The 26,340-nt window shown below is 45.0% G+C and overlaps 1 protein-coding gene and 1 non-coding gene across 2 annotated transcripts; one reads left to right on the plus strand and one right to left on the minus strand.

Annotated features, from left to right (window-relative positions):
- Positions 1-3,758: 3,758 nt before the first annotated feature.
- Asb13 (ankyrin repeat and SOCS box containing 13) lies at positions 3,759-25,151 on the minus strand. Its single transcript, XM_027944854.2, has 6 exons — positions 25,030-25,151; positions 15,005-15,192; positions 13,726-13,876; positions 12,714-12,848; positions 6,274-6,465; positions 3,759-5,639 (listed from the first exon to the last, which is right to left on the minus strand). Exons 1-6 carry the CDS (start codon positions 25,070-25,072, stop codon positions 5,512-5,514), a joined length of 837 nt encoding a protein of 278 aa, XP_027800655.1. The 5' UTR covers positions 25,073-25,151; the 3' UTR covers positions 3,759-5,511.
- Trnaa-agc (transfer RNA alanine (anticodon AGC)) lies at positions 21,242-21,313 on the plus strand. The gene has a single exon. It is a non-coding gene; the product is annotated as a tRNA-Ala (tRNA).
- Positions 25,152-26,340: the final 1,189 nt, after the last annotated feature.

The raw sequence follows: 26,340 nt of genomic DNA on the forward strand, positions 1-26,340 counted from the left end.
AGGCAAAGAGTACCTTGTTGTAGGCTGGACTGTGTATCCAAATATCACTTGTAATACTTGTTTCTGTGAAGAAATGTGTTCTGAACAGGATGTGGTGACTCATGCCTGTAGTCCCAGCAGTTCAGGTGGCTGAGGCAGGAGGATTGTGAGTTCAAAGCCAGCCTCAGCAAAAGCGAGGTGCTAACCAATTCAGTGAGCCCTGTCTCTAAATAAAATACAAAATAGGACTGGGGATGTGTCTCAGTGGCCCAGTGCTGCTGAGTTCCACCCCCAGTACCCCCCCCAAAAAATGTGTCGTAGTTCACAAATGGCACCTTCCCACTGTGCCCTTGTGTGACACAGGGCTAGGCAGTTTTCTGGTACCTCCTTTATAAGAGCATGGATCCCATTCACAAAACCACTTCATCACCTCTTCCCTCCCAAAGTCCTGGCTTCCTAATACCGTTGTGCTAGGGGTGAGGGTTTCAACCTATAAGAGCATCACCCCTACCCTGCACATCCCTGCAGGCAGTATCTATTCCGGGCCCCACTCCCTCAGAAACAGACTGGGAGATCCTTCAGGGCCAAGAGCTGTTTTATGTTTTCATATCCTTAGTGCCCAGCAAGGAACCTAAAATACAACAATGACCAAAAAGAAAACAAAAGGAGGGTGAGGAGGAATGGGAAGGAAAGGAGACAGAGGAGCAGAGCGAGTACCCATTCCCTCTTGTCCCTCTTGGCCTCTGTCCCAAGCACAGCGGAATGAGCTAGCTTCAAAGTTCGATTAACACCGAGAAGCAGAGGGAACTGTCTTTGTCAAGAGCTTGGCATACAGACTGGTAAATGAAGGGCACATCTTGGCTCAGAGTCAGGGACAAACTCCCCCCCAGCTTCAAAATCTCTCTTCACAAAAACCACACACCTGGAAACCATCTGCAGGGAAATCAACTGTTATTTAAGCAAATAAATGTGTGTGTGTGTGTGTGTGTGTGTGAGAGAGAGAGAGAGAGAGAGAGAGAGAGAGAGAGAGAGAGAGAGAGAATCTTTCATGAATCTTTTCTCCCTTTATTATTGTTTGGAGACATTAGGCTTTTACTAAGCACCCTGTTTAGATTGGGCCAACTTAAGACATACTTTCATTCAAATTGCCAGAGATCACAGGACTTTCCTGCCAACATAACTAAGGCCTAGTCATCAAAGACATGTGGTACTATAGTGGAGAAAAGAGAAAAGGCAAAGGCCCCAAGATCTGGAAATGTTTTCTAGGCCACTGCAGAGACAGTGAGCCGCGCAGAGGTGGGGGCATCATTCGGAGCCTACCTGCACCCTGTGTGGGGCTGCCTGCAGCTCAGCTGCTCCCAACATGAGTGAGCTGGGGAGATTTGTTCTCTGAGCCAGTTATACACTCACTTTGGTGAATAAAGGAACTCCCCGCTTAGGAGGGAAGTGTGTTGCCCCTGGAAAGAAAGCACAAGCAGTCTTCTAACAAAATAAGGGGCAAAAGTGGACATTCTTTTTTGTCCTAAGTGACTTCCAAGCTCTCTGCAGACTCATCTAGAAGTATATTTGAGATAATTCAGGTAGCTTTTCTGTAGTCCAGGAAGAGGTCAGACTTCCTCCCCAGCAGACCACAAGCAACCCAGGGATGGACAACTGTGGCTGGGATCCCATGAAGCCCCTCCCACTCTCTGCCTCAAGCCTTTCACCTGCAGAGGGCAGGTAGTGCCTAGCCCAGCACTGGCTAGAGACAGATGGTGCAGCTGCAGGGTGGACCCTTATTTGGAGGTAATTTTTGATCTCTCCAAAGGGTAGGTTGTGAAACTGGAGCTTTTGTCCAGAGCCCCATCTAGAAGGTTCCTCATCACCTGGAGGCCAAGGAAGCTAAGTCAGAGCAGATGAGGCTGATTGGGGAACAAGACTTCATGCATCACTCTTCTTCAGACAAGCTGAGGGTCAGTGTGCGAGCCATGGGGCATGACCGAGGAGTTTAAAGGCCTCATTTGTCTGAGAAGGGGAGATCCAAAAAGAGACGGTGGAATAGATCTTACAACCCAAACCACAAACTCCCAGCCAATAGGAAGCTGAGGGGATTTTTAAAGCAGGATCCAGTTTATAAAAGTCACACAAATATCTGTCTCTCTCTCTCTCTCTCTAATAAAAGAAAGATATTTTACCCCTTCTTGCTCCTCCACAATTCAATTTTTATGAAAAACATTAAATACCCAAACACATGATAATAGCTGTTTCTATTCAGTACCCAACATGAACAAATAGCAGCATTCTACCATTTTATTTCCTATCATTTTTTATTTATTTATTTATTTATTTATAAAAGAGAGAGAGAGAGAGAGAGAATATCTCTTTTTTGTAGATGGACACAACACAATTCCTTTATTTTTATGTGGTGCTGAGAATCGAACCTGGGTCCTGCCCGTGCTAGGCGAGCACTCTACCACTGAGCCACAATCCCAGCCCTCCAATCATTTTTTAAGACAGGAATATTGAGGAGTTAAGTTTCCCTTTGTTCTTATGCATAGGGATATGTCTGTCCATTCTGATTTCCCAGAGCCAGGACCAGGACGCCAGGGTGTGGTTTCCATATGTGTGCCTCATATGCATGTATTAGATGCTTGAGCTCTTCCAAATTTAAATTTATGCAAATGGTTCATACTGTAGATAGATGTGTGGCAACTTTTTTCATCCCCCATTATATTTTTTTTAGATTTGTTTACATTAAAACATGTAATTCTAATTCATCTTAAATGTTCCAGGATCTAGACGTTATACAAGTACCTTCTACAGCTTAGTCCCCACTGAACACCATCTTTCACCACGACAAGTATAGCTGCAGTACAAATCCTCGTGCACATCTCCTTGTGATGTCATTAAGGTATATTTATATCAGAGTAGAGCTCCTGGGGACCTGGGCTAGGCACACTTTTAACCTGCTACCATCCAATCACTCTCCAAAATAGATGTTCCAATTTATTCCCCATTAATAGTTCCTAATTGTCCATAAGGTACATCAACATTTGAAAACTGTCAGATCTTTCAACATTTTTTTCAAGGTGATGGTATATGGCATCATTTTGTTGAATTAAATATTCATTAATTTACATTTCGTGTGAATGGACATTTGAAAATTCCGCTTTCATAAATCCTCTGTTCATCTTCTTATCTCAATTTCTTTCTATTGGGTTGTTAATGTTTTTCTTACCAGTTTTTAAAAAGATCTTCTTATGTTTTAATTACAATTATTTGTCATTTGTATTGCAAATGTCTTCTCCAAATCAGTCAACTGCACATTGAGTTTCAAAATACAAACTGTAAGATTTTCTGACACTAGCATCCCTGAAAACCGTAGGATCTACAAACATCAACAAAACCTCAGAAGTCATATTCATATAATTTTTACACTTGAGGAACACTTTATAAAGTGTTTTCAAAGCATCATTTAATCATCTAAATTCAGCCTCACAAAAACCTACGTGGCTAGCGGGGGCTTATTTCCTCACCTGTGGGGAGAAGGGATTGGTCAGTGGTTGGTCAAGATCCTTTCAATGATCTAGGTCTGACCTGTTATTCCAATTTGGCAGCTGGGACAACCCAGGCCCAAAGGAGTAAGAAAACTGTCTTCCATCACAGCCCTGTATAAGGGTAGAGAAGCTAAACCTTAGTCATCTGGCTACTTAGGGAGTGAACCGTCTTCACCCACACAGGAGGAAGCCTATCCAGTGTTTCTGTCCCAGAAAAAAAAGGGTCACATGAACACAAGGCACTTTATTCAACCTCTTTTATTGAGCATTAAGCTTATGGGCACCTGATTCTATTAAGATGTATACCATCTGGAGATGTTACCAGATTTCATTGCTAAAGGGAAGTTTCTATTAGAAATGAAAGAGGCAGAACCCAATGCTTTTTAAAAATTATTATTGTTATTACATGCAAAAACATTGATTTGTTCAGAACAATTTCCCAGCATAAGACAAAGCTCCACCATAACAACAGCTAAAACCCCTCTCAGAAACACCTCAGGCAGCCAGCCTGAGATGCTTCACCAGCTCTGTGGCCCCACCCAAGAAACCATGTGGGCAGATGGTCTGGTGGCACCATTGGCCTCACCGTGGCCAGCTCAGTCTCCTTCTATTCCACACTGTGGATGGGAGGCCCAGGCCAGCCTGGAAGTGTCTGATGGCCACCCTGCCCCCATTTCCGGGCATGCTGGCTTCAGAATAGGCATAGCCCACATGAGCATTTCCAAGTGCTGCTTCCTGTTTCCCTAGAAACCAAATATGTCTAATTATGCAAAAATCTCCGAGTTCAACTCCCTGTCGTACATGTTCTTTTTAATTAAGATAGAGAATGTCGTCAGCCACGCAAATGTTATCTGAATATACTTCTTAATATTTCACCTCGTGGCCTAAAAAACTAGAAGAACTGGTTTCTATTACTATATTTACTGTCTTTTCCTGCCTTGCCCCATGAGTCTCATTCCTATCCAGTTCACAGCCCTGGACCAGTCTTACAGGTGACAGAGGTTGCATGAGCATCTGCAAGATGAATGAGTAAATGGGTACTGGTACTCATCAGGGGAGGCCACTGTCTCCTGCCAATTTTACAGCTTTAAGGAGTCAGTGAGAAAGGGTAGGTGAAGAATTCATTTGGCAACTGTAGAAACAGATGAAAAACAGTTCCTACAGAGTCTCCTAACAGCCCTTTTCACTGGGAATCACCAGCCATGAGAACGTGCATGAAGGGTCTTCCCATCATCTATTGTTTTTATGGCTCATTGACAAATCCTTAGTGTTGCAGCCCATACCTCCTATAAAGGCTCTTCATCCTACATAAACTTCTTAAAAGAGTTGAGACTTAACATTAAAGACAAACTTCCTAAGAAACACTGCTAGTTATGGGGAATTCAAAACTTGAGCCTTTCCCCCACTATGACCGTATGAAGCCCCTGAGAGGTGGGTACACCTGGGTGCAGGTAGGCCTTGGAAAGTGCCAACTGCTGCCCCCAAAAGAATATCTAGGTGGCAAGATGTCACCAGAGTGGTCATCACAGACCACAAGATCAGGTGCCTGGGACTTGGAGCTTCTATGGCATGCCACCCAGACACATGAAAATCAACAGCAGTGCCCTGAGTCCCCGGTCCTGCCTGGCCTCCCCTGTCTGTGCTCCTTGAGTCACTTATCCTGAGAGAGCCTTTGAGAGAAGGTGGGTAAAAAGAGGAAAATTGGACACTTGGGCCCACACAGAGGGACAGCACCAATTCCAGAGGACCAGAACAGGGTCATATCCACAATTATGACCTGAGACAGGCCTTTCCAAGGCCTTGGAAATCTTCTCTAGGATTTGAGAGAGAAGACCAAACAGGACAGCTGAAAGGGACTCGAAGAATGTTGTTCAGTCCTACAGCAATCACGGTGTTTCAGACAAGCAGGCAGAACCCTCTCCAGTCTGGGACTGGGCACAGCAAGGGCAGCAGTCCAGGACAGTGGCCAGCCCACCCCAGGCCACACTCCTGCAGCTCAGTTGTAGCAGAGATAATCGATGAGCCTGGGAGGGATGTTCAACTTGGCTATTTTCTCCAGTCCTCGAACACCGGTGGCCTTCCTTAAGCTTACCCTGCAGAGTTGTGACAAAGTCAGAGGTGTCTCTGGAAAAGGGAATGAGGAAGTATATGAGGTTAGTTTCAGCAAGGAGCCTAACGTCCTTCAACCTAAAAGACACTAGGGCAGAATTGGAAAAGCCTCCCTGTCCCCTGGAATTAGAAAATGCCTGCATGCCTCCTCAGCAGAGTTACCAGAGAGGATGGCCAAGGAAAGAAGACCAGGAAACAGAACGCAGGGCCACTGGGGTTTCATTTGTGGTTTAGGGGCTTTGAGCAGGGGGTTTGTTTTTGTTTTTCTGAACCACTGTGAACATTCTCCACACAGATTTGTCAGCAAGAACTAATTGGTAGCTTTAGTCCCATTTGTCAAATAGCCAGACAAATGACGCACAGCTTTAGGGTTTATTCTAGAGCAAGTGCTAATGGCTGGCAGCACTGCTCCAGGCTCCAGGCCCTAGGCCCTCTTTCCCTGGTGATGCCATGGGCCACAAAAAACCTGGGAAGAACTGGTGTGCCTGCACAAAACAGCTCCTGCTGATGGAGTACTCTAATGACATCCCAGAGGCAAAGAACAGGAGCTCAGGACTAACTACTAAGTTCTAAATGGGAGCTCAGGGAGAACTGTTAGACTAGCCTAAGGCCAAGGGTGGAGGTAAGGGTGCCTGTAGGTGGGACTCACTTTCATAGTACTCAAAGCACTTGGCTGGAGCACTGCTGCTCCAAGTGTAGTCCGAAGGCTTCTTCCCACGGTTGTCCCGGGCATAGATGTTGCCTCCAAACTGGATGAGCATCTCAATGAGGTCCACGTTCTTCACCTTGGCGGCATGGTGAAGGGCCGTCTCATGAAGTTTTGCTGCATTCACATTGGCTCCTGGAGGTCCAGAGCAGAGAAAATGTCAAAGGAGAGAACTTGAAGCCAAGAGAAAACTAGCTGGTAACGTGGCACCACGTGCAAAGCAATCCCCACCCAGAAAGCAAAATCAAGGCAGACTCCACCATGGCTCTTCGAGGGTGTTTTTCAAACTCCAAGGGTAAAATTACTTTTTTCTCCCTATGAAAAGGCAACAATAATAAATAAAAATAACTGGAAATAGAACCAAAAAGAAGGAAAAACAAGAGGCTTCCTTGTGAGTCAACTGTCAGTTCGGACGCAGTATGCTCTCAGAAGGCCACAGATATCTGGAATCTCAGCTGAGCCACCAAGTATTCCTGTGTCCTGAAGAAGACACAGTGTTCCCTCCTGCCGTGGATAACATCAGGCTCAAGAAAACCTAGTTGAATGAAAGAATAGATATTCCGTAAATATAAATATCCTTTTACTAAATAGGAGGAACAAAGGAAAATTTGGTAAAGGACCTAAAAGCTTAACTGTTAGTTAAGCTTTGTCTGCCTCATCTTTCTGGGTTTATTCAAAAAGATGCCAAGAATATCTCATGCAGCATTTTTCAATGCATTAAGAAATAAAGATTAGGATAATGAATTTGTGTAGAAATATTATTTTTAGGGCAAAGCCATTATTCCTGGGATCTCAGAATTTGTTTGGAAGAAAATACCAACTTCTTTGAAGTATGCTCCTAAGTTAGAAAAGAAGTTATAAGAAAAAGGAGACAAAAGTATTTTAAAGAGACTGGGTGCAATGGCACACACCTGTAATCCCAGCATCTCGGGGGGCTACTGCCCCCGTCCAACGCGGGCAGCTGAACTACAGTATGAATTTGGAGTGACGCAAAATAAAATGCAGACACGAAATACCTTTACACAAGCTTCAAGACAGCTTTCCCTGGCTGGGAATGGAACCACCATTTGACCTAGCTATTCCCCTTCTAGGTCTATTCCCTAAAGACCTAAAAAGAGCATGCTACAGGGACATTGCTACATCGATGTTCATAGCAGCACAATTCACAATAGCAAGACTGTGGAACCAACCTAGATGCCCTTCAATAGACAAATGGATAAAAAAAATGTGGCATTTATACACAATGGAGCATTACTCTGCATTTAAAAATGACAAAATCATAGAATTTGCAGGGAAATGGATGGCATTAGAGCAGATTATGCTAAGTGAAGCTAGCCAATCCCTAAAAAACAAATGCCAAATGTCTTCTTTGATATAAGGAGAGTAACTAAGAACAGAGTAGGGACGAAGAGCATGAGAAGAAGATAAACATTAAACTGGGATGAGAGGTGGGAGGGAAAGGGAGAGAGAAGGGAAATTGCATGGAAATGGAAGGAGACCCTCAGGGTTATACAAAATTTCATACAAGAGGAAGTGAGGGGAAAGGGGAAAATAATACAAGGGGGAGAAATGAATGACAGTAGAGGGGGCAGAGAGAGAAGAGGGGAGGGGAGGGGAGGGGAGGGGGATAGCAGAGGATAGGAAAGGCAGCAGAATACAACAGACACTAGTATGGCAATATGTAAATCAATGGATGTGTAACTGATGTGATTCTGCAATTTGTATATGGGGTAAAAATGGGAGTTCATAACCCACTTGAATCAAAGTGTGAAATATGATATATCAAGAACTATGTAATGTTTTGAACAACCAACAATAAAAAAATTTAAAAAAAGAAAAAAAGACAGCTTTCCCTGGCTGCCGGCCTCAAGCTCCCCAAAAAGAAGAACAAGAGAAGGTCACAAGAGGCTGCTGAGAGGGCAATCATGTTCCGAAGTGGGCTTTGATTTGGGGGGATGCTATTTCTTAGAAAATTCTATCCAAAAAAGGCAGAAGGGGTAGGATTACAAGGGAACAGGTGAGTGTAACTCAACCCAGCAGGTTTGCCTACACCTGGAGCCAGGCCGTGCTACCTGAGCTGGGACAATGCCCAAATCACTATGAAATGCAGTCATTGGTCAGGGCCCCCTGCGTGAGGACTTGATGGTGTGTACATTCAGGGCAGCTTTCCACAGGAGGCTGAGGCAGCAGGATCACGAGTTCAACACCAACCTCAGCAATTTATCGAGGCTCTAAGTAACTCAGAAAAATCCTGTCTCTAAATAAAATATTTTTAAAAAGGTTGGGGATGTGGCTCACTGGCTAAGCAACCATGGGTTCAATCCCTGGTACCAATATATATATATTTGGTGTGTATGTGTGTGTGTGTGTGTGTGTGTGTGTGTGTGTGTGTATCCCAGCATCAATAAGTAATCCCTCTAAGTGACAGATTCAAGCCACAATCATAAAATTATAAAATATGGCAGCAGTATGCCACCACTTAGCAATAACCTCAGAGGGTCAAGAGCACAGGAAATAAGCAGGTGTACAGCTATTCCAGTTGTTACTGCTCAAAGAGTATTGAAACATCCTGCTTTCTGGTTTAAAATATTTTTAACATCCTAATGAAATGTAAGAATTGTGTTCATGCTGCTAAGAATACAGCAAGCACTCCAGTGGGATAGAACAAGAGATGAACATTCTTCCCATTTACCACAGCCAAAATTCAGAGCTCAGGTCAGGAAAAATATCCCTCAATCAGGAAAAAGGCTAGACTAGTGAATTTTTCCTCCCCAGCATTAGGGATTGAACCCAGGGCCTCATACTTTTTAGGCAAGCCCTCTACTAATAAGCTACATTCCCAGCTCCCCACCCCCACCCCATCTTTTTTTTCCACTTTATTCTGAGATACGTTCTTACTAATTGTCCAGGCTGCCCTCCAACTCATAATCCTCCTCCCTCAACCTCCCAAGCAGCTGGAATTCAGGCATGCAGCACTACACCTGGTTCAGACGACCTACATACTTAGTTTGGCAAAAATGAATTGCAAAAAGTATATTAAAAAAGCAAAAATTAAAGAAAGATTTCCCCCCTATATCCAACCACTATGTCACATTAGGGATTTTCTTCCAATGCTTGTTTATAAGAATAAATATCCTGTACAATCATAACTCAAATGTAAATTTTAATGCTAAATGCACACTATAATGTCCCCAGTATAAGGTCCACAGTATCTAAAGTGCAGATAGCTTCTCTCCTGTTATTAATTCTGTCAATATTCTTGCCAGCTGGGAAGGAAAGCAATTGTCTCTATTTAACAACAGAGAAAGAGGCACAAGAGAAACAAAACTATACTCCCAAGGTCAGAGAGGAAATTGAGGCTGGAAAGAACCTAAAAATAGTCCCTGCCTGCCATGCTATTTGCCACAGTGACTCCATAGATGAGGCCCAGGTGAAGATTCTTCCAAAGCAGCCTTCCCAAGATATACATTGGGGTTTTATTGTTGTTGTTGTTGTTGTTGTTGTTTGTTTTTTGTTTTTTTGCACTGGGGATTTAACCCAGGGGCACTTAACCATTGAGCCACATCCTCACCCCTTCTTACTTTTTATTTTGAGACAGTATCTCACTAAGTTGCTTAGGGCTTTACTAAGTTGCTGATGCTGCCCTCAAACTTGTGATCATCCTGCCTCAGCCTCCCAATTCACTGGGATTACAGCTGGGCGCACCATACTCAGCACAATGGGATCTTTCTAAAACGTACACCTGGCATCATGTGATTGGGTGTTAGAGGAAGAAAGATGAATACATGAGGAAGGAAGCTGGAAGCCTCAGTGGCAGTTAAAAACACCAGCACAGATGTGCACACAGCGATGTAGAATGGGTCTTGAAAACAGAGTGCTGGATGGAAAAAGAGACATATATAGCCCCATAGCATTTATGTCCATCAAAGATAAGTACTGCAACTGATAATGTGTATCCTACAAAAACACAAAGAGTGAAAACATATATGGATACTCATGGAGGGGCAGGGACCGAGGAAAGAAAGGAGAGAGGCAGAGAGGAAGGGAAGGAGAGGTTCGGAACAAAGTGGCTCTATGCGGCACAATGATGATAGCATGCCTTGAACTAAGTAGTATGAGACAGAGACAGAGAACAGGGATGCCGGCAAAACAACCGGTTTCATGTGGGCAACTCTCAGCGTCATGCTTCAGAGAAAGGGGTCATTAGCAAAGTTCTGACTTCAAAGCGAAATAGGATCAAAGTGGATTCAGAGTAAGAAACACAGCAAGCAAAGTGAAGGGACTAACACTTTGCATAATTAGCAAAGTGAAGGGACTAACACTCCCTAGCATGCCATGAGCCAGCACAATTCTGGAACATAAGCACAAATAGCTCAATGCATGCTTTCTGAAACGATAAACAGAGGGAAAAAATAATGATGAGGACTGGCTGAGAAGGTAGAAACGAACAGTCCTCCTTCAGCAACTTCCAACTGCTTCCAGAAGAGTTAAATATTTACTGGCAGTGCTTAGATAAAAAAATGACATCACCAAAATAACTGGACTTTCACCCTCACCATTCCTCCTCCTTTGCATATAGAATCTAGTTGGTTGCACTGCTTAATGGAGAACAAAAAGTGTATCTGTCTCGGTATCCACCCAGTGCGACGTGGCAGCTCCACAGCTCAGCTTGCTCAGGGTGATGCTGAAATCACCATGGAAGTGCTGCATGTTCATCTAGAGGCTTGGAACATGGCTTCCTTAGATGTTTCAGAGAAAACCAACCCCGACAGTTCAGAATCATACTTTAAGACGATGCAATTTTGAGTATGTAGCGGTATGCTACTGCTTCTTTCTACTTTTCTGTGAGTTCAAAATGTTCCACAATGAAAAACTAGTTTTTGAGGGAAAAAAAATAATGATCCATTTGATCCAAGAAAAGCTGTTAAAGGAGATCAGAATGGCCACAGGGGATCACACACAGAGTTGACAGTGTGAGCATCATCAAGCATTGAGCTAGCACTGAACACCGCAGAGGCTTACCCAAACCCTGGTCATCTGCAATTTCCCAGGAATATGGAAACTCCCTTTAAAAACTACAGGGTAAGGGCCGGGGATGTAGCTCAGTTGGTAAAGTGCTTGCCCCCCATGCACAAGGCCCTGGGTTCCCCAGCATCAAAAAAAAAAAACCAAAAAAACTGGGTAACCTTTTTTAAGGCTATAGTGGACATTATGGTTGTCCCCTCTTCCTTTCCAACTCTCCTCCACTGTGGCCACTTGGCAACGTGCAGTGGGGGTACTGGGGTGGAATGAGAGGACCCACCTAACCTCAGCTGCAGATGTGAGCGCTCACTAGTTTTATCATCTACCCCTACCACAGTAATTAGTTCAAATGATCAATTAGATTTTGGACAAGTTGGGGACAAAGCCAATTAAATTTTGGACAAGTTGGGGACAAAGGGATCAGTTTGGGTTTGGACACAGGATCCAGTTTGGGGCAATGAAAGCTAGGGGAGGATGCCAGAGACATCTGGAAAGGAGACTTCTCAGTCTTCTGACAAAGCTACCAGAGCTTTAAGAAGTACAGCTACCAGAGCTTTAAGAAGTACAGATTTTAAGCCTGAATCTACTATAGCCACCTGACCACTACCCCAGGCTATAACTAACACATCGGGAAACAGAATTGCAAAACTCAAAGAAATGGAGGTCTTAGTGACAATGTTGAACCATCAAGTCAAAGTGACCCTAGACCTGTTCTGCTTCTCATCTTTTAAGTCCCCTGAACCAAGAAGTACACTTTATCGATTATCCAGTTGTTCCTTGTTTTCTGATTACAGCCAGCCTTCCCTATCCATAGGTTCTACATTCATGGATTCAACCAACCAAGAATCAAAAATATTCAGAAAAAAACGATTGTATCTGTACTGAACATGTACAGACTTTTCCCCACCTTCAAAAAAGAGTGAGCCTTTTCAGACACATTGGCAATGGTTTGGATTGCAAATGCTCCATTCTCCTAAGACTGCAGACTCCATGTCCCATTATTCCCCTGTCTCTTTTGGATTCAGACAACAATGCCATCAGGCAGCGACTGTGCATGATTGCCTGTGTCCTCTAAAAATAGTGTTTTGCATTTGTTGAGCACCAACCACACACCAAGCACTGTGGAGACATGATTAAGACTCCTCCCATTAACCCTGCAAAAATAGGTTTTGTTTTTCTAGTTTTATAGAAACTGAGGTCAAGTTCTCCCTGGCAAGTATGAGAGCCAGCTTCAAACACTGATCTGCTGCCCAGCTTTTGCCAGACATAGCACGGGTAAGCCATTCATGCAGGTAAATACTAGCTCAGGTAAGTCACCCACGTAGGTAAATACCAGCTCAGGTGATTAACTACGTACATACCTGCATTGAGAAGCACTTTGACACAGTCCAGGTGCTCCCGTGCACAGGCAACGTGCAGAGGGGTCCCAAAATGGCAATCGTGCGCTTCCAGATTGGCCCCGACGTCAATAAGAAGCCTCACACATTCAGAACTCCCTTGTAATAAATGGAAAAGAATGGAAACATCCATGAGTGTGTGCTTTGGAAATAATAAGCATGGCAAACATCAACTGGAACAGATGGCCCTGTGGCTGTGGGAATCTCAGTCCTGCCTCCTGGCTGAACTCACTCAGCCTTTGCCTGTTGAGAGCCACAGTTTAGTCGGAATGACGCCTGGCATTTTTCAAGAGGGAATGGTTGAAAGGTGACCCTGCTCCAGGGCGGCTCTGGGATTAGGATGGATCCTGCTGGGAATTGGAGCCCGGTGGAGGGAGTGTGTTCCCAGGAAGTATGTGTAGAGTGCCGGTGAAAGTTCCGGAATAAAGAGTTGCTGTTTGAACCTACAAGGCTTTGTGGCGGCTCGGTTATTTGTGCCCAGCCAGACTTCGGCATTTGCCACTATGTAGGTAGCCCTGCTTCTTTCTGGCTCCTCTTTCTGTCTCCGATGCAGGTTTGGATCAAGATTCAGGGCCCTCTGCTATCCTCTCTTGGCACATCTGCCCCAGACTGCATCTTCACTTTTCATATAATTACCTCTCCACTGTTGGTAGCTACCCAGTTTCCACCTCCAGCCCTGAAACCCAACACCACAGCTACAACTGTGCTGGCCAGGCTCACCTGTATGCTGTGACCACCACACAGTCCTGTCTCTCCTTCCCAGGGGTCCTGCTCCTGGCCAATCTCTTTCAGCCCGCAGCATGGCTCCTAGCTCAAACTTGAGCCATATTTGACTCCATGCACTCTCTGTCCCACTAAGTCCTATTGATTCTTCCCCAAAACCTTTTAAATAAATCCATCCCTTGCCACATTCCTACTCTAGGTTGTAAACGCTTTGCACTGGATCATTTCGATGGCCCCTAACTCATCAACTCACCACTCATGCATGCCTCATGCAGCGGGGACGCTGTGTACAATGGGGGATTGACCTTCGCCCCATAGGACAGCAAGAGCTTCACACACTCAATGCTTCCAGAGGCACAGGCATCACAGAGAGGGGTGCTGCCATCGATGTTTCGAGCATCCACCTCAGGGGGAATTAGAAACAAGTGTCAGAGGGCACAGCAAACACTTGCAACTTCTTTCTCATCTTGATGTGCACTCACCTTTGCAAAGACATGTCTTAGAAGCTGGTGTGCAATTATGTACCAAGGCATCAGCCAAACAAAGAAGTTCAAAGAGAAAGAGATGCTGTTGGGGGAGGGAGTGCCCATCAGCATCCCAAGTACAGAAGTCCTCCCACTGGAGGTTCTTTTCTCCTGGGGCAGGAGAGACCTCTGCCTCACGGCTATCTCAAATAACTAATAAGCACAAAGCAGGAAAGTAGAGGGTGAGGCTGCCAGCTGGGGGAGGCAGGATATAAAAATGGGTTTTAACTGAAACCTCCACTAAAAGGAGGCCCAAGACTGCTTAACATGCCTCCTCTAGGGTGAAAATCATGGGCCAGCAAAAGGCAACTCCCTAAATTGGCAAATTCTAGTTATAATTTGTCCAAATTCAGCTTCTATGTGGGAATATGCTGAAACTCGTCCCATTGCAAGCTTCTGGAAAAAGTAGATGGTACAATGCCTTCACTTCTTCCCCACCCTGGCACTCTGAGACCAGAGCCCTGCATTCCTTATAAGTCACTCAGTGGGGGAGGGGAAGAGGGCCTGCCAGCTCCCCAGAGCCAGCGGCTAAACAGCCAGGAATTCTGCCAACTGGAAACCGCTGGCGCCTTCAAAGCCATGGGGTGAGTACTTACACTAGGGAAGGCACCAGATCAGAATTTTGGTTTTGTTTCTTTTTTTCCTTCCCTCTACCTCTAGAGAGCCAGCCTCTCTAATCCAGAACCCTGCTCTGAACCCAGGCCCCAACCCTCTCCCAGAGCAGAGAACCCCCACCAATAAATTTTGCTAAAACCTCTCAGAGCATAATCACTTCCTGGCACTCTATCCTCAGTGCGCAGCACACTTGCTGTGCTTTCCTCCTCCCGAACTTCCAAGCACACCTTGTCCGGTCTTCCCGCCTTTCCTTCCCAGCCTCCCTCAAGATGTCCTGTGTATCCCCGCTTTCCCATCACAGAAGGCAAATCCCAAGTCATGACTTTCCCTCCCTCCAGAGGTCTCCCTAGTCGGTTGCATCCATTCCCGCGGCTGCAGCCCAGAGCCACTCACCTGGGCTCCAGCTGCCAGCAGTAGCTGCACGCACTGCGCCTGGCCCTGCAGACTGGCCGCGTGCAGGGGCGTGATGGAGTCCACCGTGACCTGGTTAACGCAGGCGCCGCTTTCGATCAGCTGCTGCAGCTGCAGGCTTTCGCCCCGCTGGGCTGCCTCGTGCACTGGGGTGCGCTCCACCCAGAAACCTGGAAAGGAAATGAAGCTAGCGCTAAGACCCTGACACTAAACATACAAAGGACCCGGGGGCCCTGAGACCCCAGGCAGGATACCTGATCACATAATTGGTCTCCCCGCACTCCTGTTAAAATTCTTGAGCGATCCCCCCTGCCTGGAGGGTGGAGTCTAAACTCCTTGACAGGGCATATAAGGAAGTCTGTGGACCTCGCCCATCCTTGTGCTTGTGATCCCATCTCCCAGATCCCATCTTCCTGGGGTACAGCCCAGGTGGCATGCATAGCTCCTGCCTTACGTCCATTCAGCAGCACATCAAGATGGAATTAGCACCCTCTGCTACCACATTCAAAGACAAATAAGATGCAGCAATGGGTAGTGCACAGTCAGGAGCAAAGAAAATGTAGAAACAATCCAAAGCATGGTCACCATGATAGTGGAAGAACCTTTCAAGTAAGGAGAACTCAGAAATAGACTCTCCCAAGTTCCCAGGGACAGGCAGGGGAAGCATCACAGGGGAGGGGAAGCTGTGGTTATCCAGATCAAGTTTTGTTTATCCATCTTTGTGTTCCTAGCACCTGGCATGGCCTATGTCTCAAAGAAGATGTCCATGTCCGCAGGCTTGGTGAATGACTGCATGAGCGAATGAATGAATGAATGAATGAATCTAACTAAATTACTAAAATGAATTATTAAGTAGACATTTTAAATGAAATTTTAGCTTTTAAAAGAAAATCTAAATTTTATTTCTTTAGAGGAAATGCAACCATTGGTAACTATACTTTCTAGCAAATAATCTTCAGCTGCAGGGGTCTTAGTGGCAACAATTGAAAACAGATAAGAAGCAGCAGGCATGATAAGAAAACAAAAAGGAAAGAAAAACAGAGAGAAAAGGAAAAAAAAGAAATTTCTCTCTATTAAAGGGCATAGTCAACAAAGTGAAAAGGCAACCCATGAAATGGATAAAATATCTGCAAATCACATATCTGATAAGGGGTTAAAACCCAGAATATATAAATAACTTCTACAACTGAACAACCAAAAAGCAAATAATCCATCTGAAAAATGGGCAAAGGATTTGAAGAGATATTTATCCAAAGAAGAAGTAAAAATTTCCAACAAGCATATGAAAATATTCATTAAAGAAATGCAAATCAAAAATCACAATGAGGGGGCTGGGGATGTGGCTCAAGCGGTAGCGCGCTCGCCTAGCATGCATGCGGCCCGGGTTTGATCCTCAGCACCACATACAAACAAAGATGTTGTGTCCTCCGAAAACTAAAAAATAAATATTAAAATTCTCTCTCTCTCTTTAAAAAAAATAAAATAAAAAATAAACCACAATGAGATATGTTCTCATACCCATTAGGATGACTATATCAAAAACAAAAATCAAAGCTAAGAAAAAAAAATTTTTTTTGGCAAGGATGTAGAGAAACTGGAACCCGGTGTGCCATTGGTGGGAATGCAAAAATGATATAACCTCTGTGAAAAATGGTTGACAATTCTCCAAAAAGTTAAACACAGAATACCATGAGGTCCAGCAATTACACTTCCTGGTATATACTCAAAAGAACTTAAAGCAGAGACCTGAGATACTGGCACATCCATGTTTATATCACCATCATTCACAGTAGTTAAAATATAGATATAACCTCAGTGTCCATCAAAAGATGAATGGACATGCAAAATGTGGCGTGTACATACAATGGAATATTATTCAACTTCACAAAGGAAATTCTGACACATGCTACAACATGGATAAATCTTGAAGGCATTCAGTGAAATAAACCAGTCATAAAAAGACAGATGCTGTATGTTTTCGCTTGCACAAGGTCTCTAAAGTCAAAATTAAAGAGTCAGAAAGTAGAATGATGGAAGATTAGTGTTTAAAGGGTCATCGAGTCAGTTTTATAAGATGAAAAGAGTTCTGAATGGGGGGTGGTGACTGTAAGGGTAAAAGAAATTGAAGTTAAAGTGTAAAAGTTAAAGGGTAAAAGACCGGGCATTGTGAAGTTTCTAAGCTGCAAAGCCTGAGTTAAAATGTAAAGAAAGGACTGGGTATTGTTAAGTTCCTATGCTACATGCAAAACCTGAAATTCCTGTAGCTGTTAAGACAATACTCGAACTGCCCAGTAAATATTTCCCCTGACTGCTTGGTTGTTTAATAACCCAGGACCCTGTGCGATCTTGCACGTAGGCATCGCAGGGCCTGGACCAATCAGTTTGAATGTGTACCCTGCTTTAGAACTGACCTATCACCCCCGCCTGACCTGTTCCCACCAATGAATGAACTAATCATGTCTCAGAATTATTGTTTGATTTTCCCGCGGTGTATGATGATTTGTTAAAGGAGACTGTGATGTATGTAAAATCCCCGCCCTCCCAAAGAAAGTGTACTTAAGCAGTGCTCAGCCCCTGCTCCGGGCTCTGGGCTGTTCTCCCTTCTTGAGTGAGCATGGAGCCCCAGCATGCTGGAATCTCAATAAACCCCACTTGCTGTTGCATGAGTCACGGTCCCTTGGTGGTCTCTTCCTCCAACGCTTTGCTGGACCTTACAGTGACGATTGTACAATATCCATCCGTCTGTGTTTATGGCACGGAATTGTATACTTAAAAATGGCTATAATAGTAAATTTTATGTCTTATATTCTTTACTACTATTAATTTTAAAAAATTTAAGAGTAGCAAAAAGATGAAGGAGGACCTAGGGCATAGTGAGAGCAGTCGCCTACTGATGGCTGTCTGCAGGAGACAGCTCTACAATGGGAGTAGGAGGGGGTGCTTGCTGCCTGGGGTGACACCCCCAAGCCACTGGATGGCCCTTCTAGGGCTGCAATGCAAGGGGGAGGGAGCAACTCCCTTCATGAAGACCAGCAGCCAGCAATGCAGAGATGACATCCCAGGGACAGCCCTGGGACAAGATAACCTTAAATCTATCCCTGAAGAGTAAGCACAAGAAATGTGGTTAACTAGCAGACTGACTGGCCAGGCCTGACCACAGCCTGGAGTCTGGACCCTGGTGTGACAGGATATTCCCTCCTCTCAGCACTATCTCCCTCAGGGAGTGACACCTTGGAAACCTGAGACCCTGCACTGTTCAGGCAAGTTCTCTCTAGGGCTAGATTCCTCCCCTAAATCCCTCTCGGTCACAGGCTCCCTCTCACCCCTCTCTGTCTAACACAGCTAAATCACAAGTTGGTCATGTGGGCCCTGCTCACAATCCTCCAGTGGCTTCTTTCTCCAGCGTAGGACCTGCTTGCTGCTGTGACACAATCCTGGCAGTTTCCCTCCCCGCCCTACTCTTCTCCAACTGAGACAGAAATTTGGGGATAAAGGAAGATACTGAGTCTCAACTGAAGTGCCCATTGAAATGCAGGAAACACCTAGGAACCATTGAGATGCAGAAAGCACCCAGGAACAATGGCAACCCGCCAGCACTTGCCCACTGCCTGTGCCCCACCTTGCCCTCCAACAAGAGGGCTGTGCACAAGTACAGGAAAAACTAGCTAAGAATTGTGTCACTCCACCTTGGCTTCACCTCTAGTCGAGACCCCAGCAACTGTCCCACTCTAAATATTGAGACCCCCACACCAACTTTCTACCTCAAGTGTGTATTTCTTGCTTTACCCCAAAGGTGTTTCTCTTGAGATAGCCCCCCTTCCCCCTTGAATACTCCATCTACTTGCCTAAATAAACATCAATCTGTGCCTTTGACTGGCATGTGCTGAAATTCTTTGCCATCAAAGAACTCCGCTTGTCCAGAGCCACATTCCCCCTTCACTCCCGGAATTCCGCGGATCCTTCTTAGGAAGCTTGTCCTCTCTGGTGACACAATGTCTCTGAAGTCCTTCAGGTTCAGAGTGTCAAACAGTCTCAGGCCTCTGTGTGTGCTGTTCTTCCACTGCCTGGATTGCCCTCCCTCAGTCCCCCAGGCCCCAGGTCCACCTTCTTTCCAGTCAAGTGACTAAATTCCTTCTCTACCACTAAGGCCCAGAGGAATGTCTGCACTTTCAAGAAGCCTCAGAGCAGCGTGTGGCTCACCCACCCCTGCCCTTCATCTCTGTACAAATAGCTAATTCGCATCCTTCCCTTCCTGACCTAAGGCAGTCCTTGGGCACCTTGGAGACAGGACCATGGCAGATTGGTGTCCAGCTCCAGAATAGACCTGACACACAAGAATCTGAATGAATAAATATTCCCTAGAAGCATCTTTTACTTGCTGAGCTGAGCTTTTTATCCCTGCAGCTAGTTCTATCCCTGCTCAGCCAAACCACAACTTCCAGCCCCTTACAAGTCTACCCACTACCAGACAATGACCTGAGACAACAGGGTTGTACTTGCAGACTCTGGCCAGCCAGCCATACTAAGGAACTGGAGCGTCAATTAAAGAAGAGTTTGTGTTATAACAGGAGAGAGGCTGTAGCCAGGGTAGCCTGTGATCCAGCGCCGACTGCTGGATTCCAGCTCATTCCTGCCTCTCTCCTCCATTTCAGTTCAGAATCACAGTGATGCTTACATTGTTCCTCATGCTCACCTGTTGCTTGTAGCCCCACCCCCACCCCCACCCCCAAAGAATGGTTAAGCAAAAACCTTTGCCTTGAACGTTCCACGAATGTTGTCTACATATCTACTGCCAGATAACTGCTTAAATCCTCACATCTCAGAGTCAGGCCCAGGACCAAGCCTGACCCTCCAGATTGAAAAGCCCTAGCTGAGGACATCAGGCTGCTCAGTCTGCCCTTGGGGAGCTGATGGGTACAGTGACCAGCCCCACTGGTGAGTTCAGATCAGTCTCTGTCACTAACAACTGGCCCTGTGACCTTGGGCAACCTATTCTTCTCTCAAAACCTCTGTCTCATCCCTTATAAAATGGAAATATTAATGCCCAGCTCACAGGGTGGCCAAGACTGAATGGACTAACACCTGGACATTATTTTATACAGTGCCTAGCTAACTGAAAACACTCAGCAAGTGACAGGTGCTGCGATTATTGAGGAACCCTTATTATCATTATTACTATTCCTGAGTCCTGCTTGGAGCTTGTGTGCCAGCTCTCTGTCTTTGTTCCATAACAAGCCCCATCTTGTACTGAGTCCCAGTAACTCAATCCTTGTTGCAGTCCCCAGCGGGCAACTGACTGAGTCCCTGACCAGTTTACCTGCTCAGTTCCCACCTGCTCAGTTTCCGGGTCCCCTGAGGTTTTGCTGGGGCCAGCTCCCCAAATCCCACTGCTAAATAACTAGGAATTCTGCTGACCAGACAGCCAGGGTATGAGTATTTATACCAGGAAAAAGAGCAAATCAGAGTTTTATTTCTGCTTCTTTTTCTTCGCCCATCCACAAAGAGAGCCAGTTTGCCGGCACCTTGTTTAGTCATTCTGGAGCACAGAGTCCTACTCTTTGAGCCCAGTCAGTAACTACTCAGCCCAGGCCAGGTCTACCCTTCCAGAAAGAGCCCTACAAGCAAATTCTCCAGAGATCATCTTCCATACTGTTCTGTCTGTGCCCACTCTGGTGGACCTAACTTGACCATGATCATGACCCAAGTCACTCTTCTCCCAGCTCAGCCTCTCCACGATCAAGAGACCCAAGGACACCTTCAACAGAAAGCTGATCCAGCACTATGGTTTTTGACTTGTTTTCAAATATCCAAGATGCACTGTTAAATGTTGTACAGGCTGGGAATCTTGTTCAAAATAAGTCACTAAAGGAAATCTGGGGTCCCGGCAAAAGAACAGTCATTTCAGAATTGAACACAATAAGAAGGTTCTAGTATAAGCCTCTCCCCCAAAACATTCTTGAAATAAAGAGGGCTCTCCCACATGCCCCATCAATAAATGTAGTTAGATATAGTTAGATGGGAGTGGCCCCCCAAATGCTGGGAAACCACCACAGAAGCACCATGATTGAGCACCAGAAGCTGCAGGGGATGGCTTTCTGAAGGGTCTCAGTTGGCTCATCTTTAGCTCTCAGAGAGAAGTCTGGTATGCTGCAGACATCTAAGTGCTGCAGTGCTGCAGATATCTAAGATTTGTGCACATAACGACAACTATTAGGGGTTGGGGATGTAGCTCAGTTGGTAGAGTGTTTGCCTAGCATGCACAGGGCCTGGGTTCAATCCTCAGCACCACCAAAAACTGTTATAGCTAAGAGGACCTCTGACATCTTTTAGGACTGATACTCCCAGGAAAGGACTGCAAGCACACCACATGCTCCCCAAACTGCAGTACAATAACCATAAAGGAATATAAGTGCAGGTGGGGAGACCAGCCTCTCTGTCCTCATGGATTTAGCTCTGGGCACTTATGGGTTTATCCTCTCTCCCCAGAGCTCAAGGATGACAATACCTACATGGCAGAATCATTGTGGTAACTAAAGACAATATGTGTGCTGAGAAGTAGGTGCTTAACAGTGTTGATCGTCATCACCAAACTTTAATCATGCAGTCTGCATTTAAACTTTAAGAGACCAGAAATTAGCAGGCACCTTGATTTCCAAGGGGGGATTGAACCTAGGGTGCTCTACCACTGGGTTACATCCCCAGTCTTTTTTATTTTCTATTTTGAGACAAGATCTTGCTAAGTTGCCCAGGCTGGACTTGAACTTGTGAACTTCCTGCCTCAACCTCCTGAGTAACTGGGATTACAAGTATGCACCCAGCTGTCTTTTGTTGCTTTTAAAGATATTTTTTCAACCGTGTCTTTTAAAGTGTTTTAATTATGATTCCTAAAATATTCTTTGTCAGTAGACTTAAGATCAAATGACCTACACTATGGTTTTAAGATGTGTTTGATGAGGTTGAAAATATTAAATATTTTTCCCTTCTTAGAGAAAACAGTCAAAACTGAATAAGAGTGGGAAAAAGAAAGTGAAACACAGTAAGTGAAAGTGAAAGGCAAAGAGAAAGGAAGTAAAAATAGCTTGCCTAATGAATAAAAGCCAGGAGGAAGGAAAGAAGTTCTCTGCTTAATGAAAAAGGAGCCTTCTACAAAGACCTTGAGGAAAATGCACCTTGTTAGACACGTTCATCTCCAAACCTCCTTCCCCTCTCCTCCTCACTCACCCATCCAGCAGCCTGCTACCTCCACTTCCCTTGCCTTTGGCCACCCCAAGACACTTATGACCAAATTCGGGAGAGGTTCCCTGTCCCCTGGTTCCCAAGGCCTAGCAAGGCACAATGAGCCTGGGCTTTGCCTCAGAAAGACCCAAGCTCTGGTCCTAAAGGGAAGCTATTCATTTTAAATCCACTAAGCCTCAGTTTTCTTTTGACTGGGGATATAGTTTCACAGGACCATTTTATGAAGAAAATAAGATAATGGTTTACATTATTTTGCCCATGAGAGTGCTCAGTGTTTGTAACGTACTATTATTTCCTTTGATACTTTTGTTGGCCCTAAAAGTTTTTCTGGTTGCTTGTTAACAAGTTTTCTTTGAATTCCTATTTTAGAATAAACTTCCTGCTCAGGAGTGGGGTTGTCGCTCAGTGGATGAGCCCTTGCCTCCCACATGTGAGGCACTGGGTTTGATCCTCAGCACCACACAAAAATAAAGATATTGTGTCCATGTATAACTAAAAAATACTAAAAAGAAAAAAAAAAAAAAAGAATAAACTTCCTGCTCAAAGTGTCTCTCTCCTCCTTAGAAAATGCCCTGGATTTCTGCCTTATTGAATTCTTTTTTCTCCCTGCCCCCCACCCCCAGAAGTAAAGAATGTTAGAATTAGATCCCCCAAAATCTCATTCCATTGAGGGTAAAAGAGAAGGCATAAATCCACATAAGCAAAGAAAAATCAAGCAAGTTGGGAGACAAAAGCTGTGGGGTGAATTTGAGAAAATTTGGGGAACTGGACAGCAGACACGTGTCAATACCTAAATTCTTTGTGCTTATTGAAAGGCCATAGTGTAAGACTGTAATCAATACCTCTGTGAGATGTTATATTAAAAATATATACCCCCAAAAAAAAAAAATTTGCAACAACCAGGCACTGTGGCACAGGCCCATAATCCCAGCAGTTTAGGAGGCTGAGGCAGGAGAATCACAAGTTCAAGGCCTGCCTCAGGAACTTAGGGAGATCCTGTCTGAAAATTAATAAAAAGGACTTGGTATGTGACTCAGTGGTAAATCACCCCTGGATTCAATCCTAACAAACAAAAATAAAGTAAATAAAATTATATAACAATAAATTCCTCTATTATGTATAATGCACCCATAAAAGATTTGTTAAAAATGAAAAATCTAAATGTTTGGTTAGAGTACACCACAGATCAGAGAATTTGAGGTCACAATGCTAAAGTGGGTTAAAGCTCCTATGGTGCCCTCCACCTCCACTGGGACAGCAATATTATTTTGTATCCAACACATTCAACTTACTCCTTGGGGTTGGTCATTAAAAAGTCAGCAAAACGTGTTTTTAAAGAAATATACTGAATTAAAATATGACAATGTCAAAAACATCCATGAGCCCAGGGGGTTAGAAATCAGTTAACTAAGAAATACCTTTCTTCTATTGATAAATCCTTTAACTATGCAGAAAACATGCTTGAAGTGCCACCATACTATTTTGAATCCTCTACCATAACAAAATAAAATGTGTATTTAAATAGGCTTTGCAAGGAAGGAGAGGAGAAAAGGAGGAGTACTGGAAACTGAATTATATTCCATGCTTTTATAATTTTGTCTAAATGAATTCAAATGTTATGTATAATTAAAAAGAACCATGGCATAAAAATAAACAAATAAATAAGCTTCAGTGGTTAGCTGTTCATTGCATATTCAATTGAACCAATCAAACACAGATCACACTGTCAGGGTCAAAGTCTTAAACCTGCCTGCAATCAAATGCCAAGTAAAAACAGAAGTTTTATTAAATGCCTTGACCATTTTGAAGGGGGTTGTTTGGCAAAATCAAATAATATCTGTGCCTTGCTATCTCTGCAATTTCTTTTTCAAATAAATTTACCCTTATGACTTTCAGCTTTCATTTGCATTAGTTTTTACAGCGTAAAAGTATTTTGAGGCATTTTAAGGGTTTGTTTTTTTTTTGGGGGGGGGGGGGGTTGGTTGTTGTTTTTTTTTTTTTTTTTTTTTTTTTTTTTTTTTTTGTCTTTTCTTTTCAGGCTTCAAAGTACTTTCTGCGTTCATTTCATTTGCCATAATACTACTTCATTAAAAAAAAAAAAAAAGGGTTTCCTTCCCCTTAACAATGTCCCTTTTCGTCTCATCCATTTGAGTCTTGAGGGACCCAAATGACAGCGTGTAGAACTGATACTCGCTTTATCAGCGCGTGTGCTACAGGGTCCCTCATTCTGGAGTCAATTCCCTGCCACAGCCGGCCGCGTCCATAGGATGCTTGTGACAGTGCACCACGGTCTCACAGGCGGCTGGGAGGCGTTGAGGCTCATACCAGGGCCACCAACCAAGAGACCCGATGGACACGTACCAAGTTCTTCCCCTCAAGTGTACAACGACACCCCACCACCACCATCACACACCCCGCACCTTCCCCAACGTGCGCAGGGCTCCGGTGGGTTTGGGGTTCTGAAACCAAACCTCACACTTGGTGCGTCACACGATGACCAGCCCTGCAGTGCGCTACTTGGGTGAAGGTGCCGGACACAGAGCCGAGTCTGAGATGCTCGAGATCACCAGGATCCTGTTCTATCCGCGGCCCACACACCAAACGCCCCTGACCACCAACTCCGAACAGAACATGTCACCCATCTCCGGAACGAATGCCATCAGATGCGCCTCTTGGGTCCCCTCTTAACAGCTGCTCCCACGGTCCCCGCTCTTTCGCCAGCAGGCGATTTCCTCCCCGCGCCCGTGTCCTCCGAGCCACCCTGCTCATACCCACGTCGCCCAGGAAGCAGCTGTCAGCAGCCCGCGGCTCCATGCGGCTCTCCTGGCTGGGTTCCGGCACCTCGCGGCCCCGCGACTGCGGGCGCTGGGACCTGATCGGGGACCTGCCCGGCTGCGCCCGGCCACTGGGCGGAGCCAGCCTCGGAGCCGGGCGGTCAGCTGCCGGAGGTGGCAGCGCGCCGGGAGTTGTAGTTCCTGCTGTGTTGACGCGATTCCCCGGACGGTGGCTACCGCCTGGTGCCAACCCTGAGTCCCCCTTCGCTAAGTGCCCCCGCGCTTTGCCAAACAACTGAGAAGGTGTATACTTGCATGTAGGAAACATATCAGTGTGCAAAACACGCGTTTCCGTGTAAACGTTTGCCTGTGTGGAAATGTGTCCATGTGCAAAACGTGTGAGTGTACACGTGCAAAGCATGATCTGCGTGTTTACTTGCAAAACACGAATGTTTGCAAAACATGCTTGTCGCGCAAAACGAGTGTCCATGTGAAAAATGTGTCCAGCTGCCAAAACTCACCCCGAGGCTTTGCACTGATCGCGTTCGGTTCACTTTCAGGAAACTCTTCCCTTCAGAACTCTTCCCTAGCTCTTCTTTCTTTGTGTTAGCGCAAAAAGACTGGGAGGATCGCAGACTTCACAAAGCAGCTCAGCGCTTTATTCAGGAACAACGTTTCACACAGGAGAAGGGGACGCAAGGACGAAATGACGCCATGGTGGGACCCACTTTCCTGGTGGAAAAGGAGCCCCCGAACAAAGAAAGGGCCTGGGCTTAGATAGGTTATTCTCAGAGGTGGTCTAGTGAGCATATCAATTTTCTTTGGGCACCCAAGAATTTGGAGTTAGTTCTATCTATGAGTGAAGGAGTCAGTGCTTAGGAATTTAGGGTTTGTTTTACCGGGGGAAATGGGAGGGACTCTAGAGTCAGTAGTCAGTTTCTGGAATTTATTGTACTGGACCTGATGGAGGCCCTGAGGTCAGTGATTGGTATCTGAAAAGAATTTGTTCACAGGAGGGTAATGCTTCAGCCTCTTCCCAGAGACTGTCTTTCCAGGTTTGATGGACATCTCTTCATCAGGGTTTGTTTTATCACTGGGGAAAAAAATGTATTGGGAAAGGATCAATGCTCTCAATGTATAGCTTTCCTTCTCACTCCCCTTTCCCCAGGTCTCACTACTTTGGGGTTTGTCATTTTCCATATCTAATATTTTATATTTTGAGATTTCAAATCATTCAAGTCTTCTTCTTCTTTTTTTTTTTTTTTTTTTTTTGGACCAGGGATTGAACTCAGGGGCACCCAACCCCTG

This window comes from Marmota flaviventris, chromosome 12 (genome assembly GCF_047511675.1).
Source record: "Marmota flaviventris isolate mMarFla1 chromosome 12, mMarFla1.hap1, whole genome shotgun sequence".
NCBI lineage: Eukaryota > Metazoa > Chordata > Mammalia > Rodentia > Sciuridae > Marmota > Marmota flaviventris.

Excerpts from the sequence above, each read along its gene's own strand:
- Asb13 (XM_027944854.2), bottom strand. The coding sequence starts at position 25,072 with ATGGAGCCGCGGGCTGCTGACAGCTGCTTCCTGGGCGACGTGG. Across the intron at positions 15,193-25,029 it reads CTGCTTCCTGGGCGACGTGG|GTTTCTGGGTGGAGCGCACC; the intron begins GTATGAGCAGGG and ends TTTCCTTTCCAG. Across the intron at positions 13,877-15,004 it reads TGCTGGCAGCTGGAGCCCAG|GTGGATGCTCGAAACATCGA; the intron begins GTGAGTGGCTCT and ends ATTCCCCCTGAG.